This window comes from Populus euphratica, unplaced genomic scaffold, assembly GCF_000495115.2.
Source record: "Populus euphratica unplaced genomic scaffold, PopEup_1.0 scaffold1.1, whole genome shotgun sequence".
In the NCBI taxonomy this organism is placed as follows: Eukaryota; Viridiplantae; Streptophyta; class Magnoliopsida; order Malpighiales; family Salicaceae; genus Populus; species Populus euphratica.
Window position 1 is genome coordinate 107804 of NW_011499845.1, and position 9243 is coordinate 117046.

General features: G+C 31.6%; 1 protein-coding gene across 2 annotated transcripts; it reads right to left on the minus strand.

Annotated features, from left to right (window-relative positions):
- Window positions 1–5752: 5752 nt before the first annotated feature.
- On the minus strand, window positions 5753–8594 carry LOC105132485 (protein NRT1/ PTR FAMILY 2.7-like). Of its 2 annotated transcripts, none has more exons than XM_011036410.1 (4): window positions 8418–8594; window positions 8062–8279; window positions 7365–7894; window positions 5753–6691 (listed from the first exon to the last, which is right to left on the minus strand). In XM_011036410.1, the coding sequence occupies exons 1-4, from the start codon at window positions 8512–8514 to the stop codon at window positions 5857–5859; spliced, it is 1680 nt and encodes a 559-aa protein (XP_011034712.1). In that variant the 5' UTR covers window positions 8515–8594; the 3' UTR covers window positions 5753–5856. The 2 variants fall into 2 exon arrangements, with proteins under 2 accessions (XP_011034712.1, XP_011035474.1); XM_011037172.1 differs by having other exon boundaries at window positions 8062–8292; window positions 8418–8509.
- Between the last annotated feature and the right edge of the window lie 649 nt (window positions 8595–9243).

Sequence of the window (9243 nt, forward strand, 5' to 3'; positions counted from 1 at the left end):
AGGGGGGGGCAGAACAGAAGGAGAGAAATTTTTTTAGATCTGACGATGGAGAAGAGAGAAGAAGGGGGAGGGATGAAGGAGATAGCAGTTTGTGATTTGCCGAATTTTATTTTGATTTTCTTTGATTGGTTTGGCTTTATGTTTATCTACACCGTTGGTTCTACGATTGTTTGGCTGCCCAGTTTTAAGTTTTGCGGGTCCCCTGTCCTGGCCCACACGAAGTCATACGTTTCTTTTATTTCCAATCATTTTTTAACCAATTTTTTTTTTTTTTAACTTGTTAAGTTTAACAGTTAGATATTCTTCGACGGATTTCGAGTTGTTTGAAAGGACGGTGATAATTATTTATTAAAATATTTTTATTTAAAAATATATAATTTTTTTATATTTTAAAATTTTTATTTTTATTTAAAAATATATAATTTTTTTAATATTTTAAAAAAAAATTTCATGTTAAATTTCTAAAAATATAAAAAAATTTAACAAAAAAATTAAAATTTTAATAAAATTAGGTTGAACCACCCAGCTAAATACAGCCTGCCTTTTATCAGGTGCTAAAACCATAATTTTTCTTTATCTAATTAGTTATATGACATGTGCTTTGTTTTGTTGTAAGTTGGTTAGATTTTGTTGATAAAAAATAAATATACAAGTTTTTTAATTATTATGTTTTTAAATATAATTATAAATTAAAATTTTTTTGAGAATTATTTATGTGAATAAATACAAAAAAATATTAACATATTTATTCAACTTATTTATAGGTTGAATAATTTTATTTTCAACAAAAATAATTATTATACAGGTATTTTTAATATGTTTTTACATTGAATAAAAAATATAATTGTGAATCATAAAGTTGATATATATATATATATAATAAAAATTACATGTATTAATAAAAATATATAAAATTCTAAATTAATTTTTGATATAATTATAAAACAGAATAATATTATAATAATATAATAAAATGTTATTCCTTAGTCCATGTAGAATAAATTTTTAAAAATAAAAGGTGAAAAGAAAAAAATATAAAAAAAATTATAAAGGAATAACAAAATAAAAGGAATTATATAAATTGACCAAATATAAAAAAAAAATGTAAAGAATTTTTTTAAAATATATAAATTGACCAAATATAAAAAAAAATTAAATGTAAAGAATTTTTTTTTTATTAAAATTATAAATTTAGCATGTAGGTTATAATTTTGAAAAAAGCATGCTGGAATAGGCTGCTCCGACGTGCTTTTTGACACATAATTTGACGTGTTTTTCTGTGGAGTTTAAGGATTTGGAGAGAAATCATAGGTTACAAGGTAAGAGGATTTTGACGGAATTCGGAAGTCGTTGTAAGCGTCGGACACCGAATAAGAGAAATGCTGTGTTGTTATTTGTCCGTGTGGTGGCGTGAGAGCCTGAATTGGATTCGAGCTAGGTGTGGGTGGGAGGCGTCTGGCGCGTGGAAAACGATGCCGTTGCTGGAGAGCAATCTCGGGCTTGTCATTCTTGTTTCTTAGAAGTTTTTGAAAATCTCTATTTTGATTGGAATAAATGCCAAATGTAAATATTATCTACTAATTCTGATTTTGTAATTCAACCTTACTAAAATAAAATGTATAATCTATAAAAATAATAAAAATATCTTCACTTTAAAATATAAATCTAGATAATAACTAATAAAATATAATTACTTATTTTTAAAATACTATAAAAATTATCATTAATTAGTTGTGAAGTACTAATAATTATTCTTTAAAAAACTATACACTAGTGATGTGGTTTTAACAAATTTTATTCATACTATTATTTTGTTAATTTAATAAACAAACTTAGGAGATTGTTTTTCATGATGGATAGATTTTATTATTTTTATAATATTGAAACTGCGGGATAAAAAATAATTTTTAATAATCTTTTCAAAAAGACAGATAAAGATAAACATAAGAGAAGAAATTATATATATATATATATATATATAATTAAAAGGATAGAATTTTTATAATTTTTTGATGAAATGATTTTCTTTTTTATCCATTTAATTCTATCCGATATTGTAAATATACAGTAGTTACAAACTGAACAGCATAATTTTTTTGACTAAGATTAGTGAACGAGTCCAGATCTATCGTAAGTTTAAAAGGGAAAATAAAGAGAATTTTTTTATACATGCAAATGAAAGAAAAAGAAAAAGAAAATAAAATTTGGTCCTCATTGCATTACTTGATGCATGTGAGATTGGAATTTTGATACGCTTACAAATCTCCAACCAAGAATATCCATTTTGAACGTTTGCCATTGAAACCCAAAACAGAAGCTAAAACAAACATACCATTTCTGCAACAACAATGGCAACTCTCCCAAAACATACCCCTTCATTGTCTATAGTCACAACTCAAATCCAACAACTGTATTCTTGCATCTCTATAAGAATACACACAGACACCACGGTTGATTTCCCCATTGTATCTCTCATTTCTGAGAAACAAATCACAGTTAAACAACCATGGAATCCTCGGTGGTGACCTCTTCTCCCTCTGTTTTGAATTCCATGGTGACCCCAGAAGAGTTCAAGATTTTTCACACCATTGACAGAACCCTCTATACTAGACTTACTGTCAATCTTGATCGCGACCCCGCAGAGTCCATGCAAGTTATGGCCTTATGGATTTGGCTTGAAAAGGAGGCACGTGATAATTTAGTGGACACAATGTTGTCATTGCCTGATGCCCTTATCAATTCTCTAGCAGATGAGGCTGTTCTTTGCTTGAATTGCATAGAGACCGACCGGTTCCACTTCTCTCCAGAAAGTATGAACGATGAAGTTCCTTTGACCCAACAGTTGACAAAAACTGGCCTCCACCTTCGTTTTTTCCATGACAATAGACTTGGTATTCTTCGCGCTCTCACAAAGATCATCGACGAAGTTTGCGCAAGAGCTTTCGAAGATATTTCGCGACAAGTCATCGAAAAAAAGGCTGCTGGAAAAGGAAATAATATTGTTGCTGAAAATGTTATTGGTCAAGAAGGGAACCCTTTGAATTATTATGGTCCAGCGATTAATCCTGTGCTGTGTTATAATTCTGCTGCTGCTGGTGTTTATGGTCTGGGGATTAGTCCCCAATTCATGGCGCCTAATATTGAAATTTTGCCTGCTTATGACCCTTGTGATCTTTCAGCTCAGAGGCAGATTACGAATACTGAGAATATTGCTGGAGTACTGAATCGTATAAAGATTATTAATGGTGATCACCAGGGAGAGAAGGACGTGTATGCTGATAATAGGACTATTTTCTTGACGTTCTCTAAAGGGTACCCTATTTCAGAAGATGAAATCAGAGACTTTTTCACCAAGTAATTAATCCCTCTATCGATCTCTCTTACATATCTAAAGTTTTTATGTTATAATATAAAATTTTGAGAATGCAAACTCTTAAATTGTATTAAGAAATTATCACCTTTTCTAATTAAAAATAGTTTGACTAATTATTATCATTTAATTTCTGGTCATAGGAAGCATGGAGATTGTATTGAGGCAATTTACATGCAAGAAGTCTCGGCAGAGGAGCAGCCACTGTATGCACGCCTTGTTGTAACCTCTGCTGCCGTCATTCACAGCGTTCTTCAGGGACAAAGCAAGGCAAAGTTCACCATTAATGGAAAACATGTTTGGGCCAGGAAATATGTCCCCAAAAATCCTAAGTCGTCGTCTCCACCAAAGTCACCAACATCGTCACAGCCGACCTCACCCGCCGCTGAACCATCATGCGTGAACTGAGTTTGATTATCATTTTCGTGTTTTCGAGACAAAAATTTGAATTTATATTTAAATTGAGTTTGACAATATTAAAATATTTATATTTTATTTATTATTTATCAAATAAAATAATTTTTAAATTAATATCATACTATTGTTATAAAATAGCTTATGAGATAAATAAATAAAAAGAAATTTATCTCACATTAAAAAGATAAAAAAATTTATTGTACTTTATAATATGAAAAACACTATATCAATAGATTTAGATGTTGAAAGAAAATTAAAGGAAAACTGCACATTAATTAAATCTTTTTATAGATTGAAATAAAGACCCGAACAATGATATTATAGATTTGATTCTCTAATTTTAAAATATGATTTTAAACATAATAAAGTTTATAAATGTATTTATTCTAAATTTATAAATGAATTTGGTGTAGTAATATATCTTTATGTAAATGATATGATGTTAATGATACGAAAAAATATCTAGTCTCAAAATTCAAAACTAAAAACTTAAATAGGATAGATATAATTTTAAATATCAAAGGAAGAAAACACAATGAAGGGTTTTGTTATTTGTTAATTTTATTATATTCAGAAATTTTTTTAAAAGCCTAATAATTTGAATATCAAATAATCACATATCCCATATGATATTTCTTTTAAGGTGACCGAAAAATATTGATAAATCAATTGCTCAAATTGAACATAATAGTGTAATTGGTAGCTTAACATATATGATACATTATATAAGATTAGATATTGCTTTCACAATGTGTAAATTATCTAGATACACAAGTGGTTTCAATATGAATCATTAAATAACAATTACAAGAGAACTTGGTTACTTAAAAAGAATTATGAATTTTGGATTATTTATAATAATTTTCTTATTATATTGATACTAGTTGGATAATTAGTGCCAAGTAATGATAAGTCAACCTTTCTATAAGTATTTATTTCAGGAGGTAATGTTATTTCTTGAGTTTCAAAAAAAAAACAAATATGTTTATTCCACAATTGAGTTCAAGTTTACAACTCTTCCAGCTACGAGTAAGGAAATGAAATGGTTGGAAAATATATCATTGGATATTAAGTGGTGGCTACAATTGATGTCTTCTATTTTTTTATAGCATGATAGTCAAACAGCCATGCCATGCATGATGTATTTAATAAAATTCATAATGAAAAATCTAAATAAATCAACTTAAAACATTGATATATAAGGCAATTAATTTAAAATGAGATAATTATAAATCTTGTAATAATTTAACAACTCCTTTATTTCATTAAAGGTCTCTTAAGAGATTTAGTTACAAGTATTTATATAAAACATATCTAATCAAGTTATTCGGTTAATTTATTTGTAGAGTTGCATTTTAAATTTTATAAATATATTGATTAAAAATATATGTTTTTAAATTCTATATATATTTTAGCTTGAAAGAGTATTATTTTTATTGTAAATAGTATTTTGATATTTACATAAATCAATTAAAAAACAATATTATTCTTTCCTTATTTTTTCTCGACAAACTTTATACTTATGTTCATGATAAACAAAAAAAAAATTAAGAAATTTAGAAAAATTATTGTATATAAATTTTAAATTCTTGTATCTTAAAAATATATTATTTTAATCATATAACAAAAATATACTTAAAGCAATTAATATCTTAAAGATGATAATCCTTACTCATGAAAGTTTGTTTACTATTCCCACTTACATAAAATCTATTCGGGCCATTTCAAGATCATATTCACTTTCAGGTCTGAAAAAGACCCACATATCCCACTCACAAGGCACTAATAAAACTGAGATAAAAAATTTAATGGACCAACCACTCCTGTAATTTAACCTTTGCCAAATTTTAGCGTTGGGAAAGTAAAGATACGCATGCAAGAGCCCATTTTCTTCACAAGTTACAACTACCCGTTGCATTATTCATGGGCTTAGGCCCACTTAATGGTGGTCTTTATTCTGCTGCATGTTTCAAGACAAATTTTAATTAAAAAGCTTAGGCCTATTACAAAGCAACGTCACACTTCAAACATCACAGCCAAGCCCAGCCCATTTAAATCGGAGCAGCCCACTAAGGAGAAGCCTCATTCTCATGATTCTCAGTGTTCTGGTACTTGAACAACTTGGTACATAACAGGTAGTACCCAAAGTTCAAGAACGCTATCGCCGTCAACAACCAAAATACATAATCTAATCTCCCGTCGTTGATGTTATCAGGCAACCATCCTGTAGACCGGCGTACCAAGTCGATTATTGCTGTGCTTAGATAATATCCAATCCCAATTAACAGTGATATCATAGCAGTAGAAGTACTACTTAGTGACGTGGGAAATTCTTGGTAATACAAGGCAACTTGTCCTGGAAAATGAAAAGCTTCACCAACGCCGATCACGAGTAACGGGACCACAAGCCAGAGACCTGACATCGGCACGACTGAGCCGGGTGATTCACCATTAAGGTGATGGGTTCGAACCACACGAAGCCTCCTTGTCTCCACCAAGGCAGATCCCACCATGGCGAATATGTTAATGACATGGCCAATACCTATTTGTTGGAGGGGTTTCAGTGATCTTCGAGTCAGATTTTTCCACGTTGGGAGCAAGAAACGATCGATGATGGAGATTGAGAGTGCTGTGGCTAAAATGCTAAATACCAGGAATGACCCAGCTGGGATTTTGAAGTGTGGTCCAAGGTGCCTGTCCATGGTCAGGGCTTGGAGGACTGTTAGGCTGTTAATCGTAGCTATAGTAGTACTCAATAAGATACCGCTAGACCACAGTGGCATGATTTTGATCAGGGTCTTGAGATCCTCAACTTCCTCCACTGTACATAGCCACCAAGAACTTGAATAGGAGCCGTCTGATTTTCGGTCATCTTCAAATCTTAGCGCTGCACAATTCAAAAATCTGCGTGGAAATTATTGTCGTCTACTCAGTGTTTTTCATGGCAAGGAGCGGCAACCAAAAAGGTACCGAAGATCAAGAAGAAAGTTTATAATAATTCAAGTTATGGCATGTCATAAAACCAACTCAATATCATAGAAAATTTCTACTATTCTCTAACAATATTTACAAATTACTGTGAATTTCAAAAGGAATAAGTTGTGCCACATGATCATGATATAGTGAGGGTAGGTAAAGAGTCAATGTCCTCCTGCACCATTGCTAAATTAATTGCAGAAGAATCTCTAAAGTTAATATACAGAATATTTCTTTGGGTTTTGCACATACGATACAAGTTAACCATTGAGCATCATCATGAAGAAAATTTGAAGTGGTGAATCATTCTTCTCCAATTTAACTGGCTGAATAAATAATTTTTTTTTTGTTAAAAAGAAACTGCATTTTTTTACTTCATTATTACCACAATGATTGTGTGCGGTAACATATATCAGACCGCTGATCCTCCATGGAAAACACCACTATTATTTAAATAACTAATCCCTTGCTGAAAGCCATGAAAGCTAAGTTAAGCACCGAACCACTACTATTTAAATTTATTGTAGCATAGATGGTTGATTTAATTAATTAATTAATTAATTGTATTCCATGACAATAATGAAGAATGGAGCTAGCGTACCTGAGACTTTCAGTTGGACTGCTAATCGCCTTTGTATTGTCTCCGTGAAAATAACCCTGGCTTTGAAAAGTTTCCAGCTTCCTTCTTTTTCGAATGGCTGCAGCCAAAACACGAGCAATGCCTACAAAAGGACTTCCCTTGGGCTTAGTATGGCAATAAAACCTTTTTCCCAACAAAAACACGGCTAATCCAATGGCATTAGCAACAACACCAATGCCAAACCCTAATCCCCAGCTCACACTATCCTGAACATAGATGATAGCCGTCAAGCTTATGGCACTGGCAAGGTACAGAGTGAAGAAATACCAACTAAAGAAAGTTCCTTGCTCATTTGGCTTATTGAATTGGTCTGCTCCCATAGTCGATATCGTGAAGCGTGTGCCTCCTACTCCTAAGGAAGCTAATGCTAGCGCCAAGTAGAGTACTGCATATTGAAGCTTTGATGGGGCTTCACAAGCAAGTGAACCAATCACACATGTTGGGGGTCTCAAGGAATGGATTGTAGATGCTAGAGTTAGCATGATCAAGCCCTGCAGAAAGTTGCGTTAAAAATCATAAAATGATCAGGGACAAAATTTACAGTCAAAGGAAAAATTTATAAACATCCATATAAAGATTTCAAAAGAGAAAAACGAGGGCGAAAACACAGTAAAAAAAACTCATTATGCATGCAGACTTGCAAAGAACAGAGACTCACCAGTAAAGAAACAAAGGCGAAAACACTAACGACATAGAAGGAGCTGAAGAAAGAGTCAGCAATGACAGCCCCGGCAACGGGAAAGAGACTGTAGCAACCAATTATGATATTATTGATTTGAGTAGCATTAATGCTCTTTATGTTCATTACAGTTACCAAAAATACTATCAAATTCGCTGACCCCCCTCCGGCTGCTAGTGTAAGACCCACCACAGCTCCTGTATACACATGCTAAAAAATTAGAAATATTGCAATATCAGTCAATATAACGTTTAAACAGCATAATTAAATTTAACTAAGAACAAGAGTTGGGAAAAATACTGAACCAAAAGAGATTAAAGAAAGGAAAGATTCACCTATAATGAAAGGGAAGGTAGTCCATCCTCCTCGTTTGCTGTGCTTCATTGATGGTGCTTGGTCACTTGGAATGGAGGTGGTTTGCAAGGATTCCATTCTCTTTTTTTCTCAAGGCAGTCTCGGAACAGGGCTATAGTTATGCTGGTGAGTGTATATGCTGTGCTGTTGGTGGTGGGGTGACATCTACTTGGTTTTATACTGGCGTGAAGCTCACAATTATGACCAAAATAATTATTGAAATTGACAATTATTTGAGTCATGAATTAGTCACTTCTCTCCCCATCTCTTTTTTTTCTAAGAAGGTAATTCTTCTGTAATTAATATAATTTCGATTTATTGGAAGTGCCGCGTACGTAAGACAGATTGATAATTAATGTGTACATGATGGGGTATTAGATAAAGGAAATTATTATTTTTAAGTCAAGGTTTTCACAAGTATCTATAGATAATCTTGAATGATACTACTACCCCACTGCCACTTATTTAATGTATAAATTGACAACAAATACAGGCGACAGCAAATGTAGGCCGAGGAAAGAGTACTGCTACACTTATTTAATAATACACAAACTAAAAAAAAGGGTATGCAAACTGAAGAAATAATAATGCACAAACCAAAAAAAAAAAAAAAAGAGTATACGGATTGAAGTAACTGTTATAATCTAAAATTGCATGAGTATGAATAAACAGTAATTTCACCGCATAATTTAGTTTATTTGCTAACACAAAGAAATAAAAAGGGTATATAGGCTGAAATAATTGTTATAATTTATAGGTGGACGAGTCTGAATAAACAGTAATTTCACAATATAATTTAGTTTCTTT

Bases quoted from the DNA above. Each gene is read 5' to 3' on its own strand.
- LOC105132485 (XM_011036410.1), bottom strand. From the start codon at position 8,514: ATGGAATCCTTGCAAACCACCTCCATTCCAAGTGACCAAGCACCATCA. The intron at 8,280-8,417 runs GTGAATCTTTCC...ATGTGTATACAG, and splicing joins TACCTTCCCTTTCATTATAG to GAGCTGTGGTGGGTCTTACA. The intron at 6,692-7,364 runs GTACGCTAGCTC...ATTTCCACGCAG, and splicing joins AGTCCAACTGAAAGTCTCAG to ATTTTTGAATTGTGCAGCGC.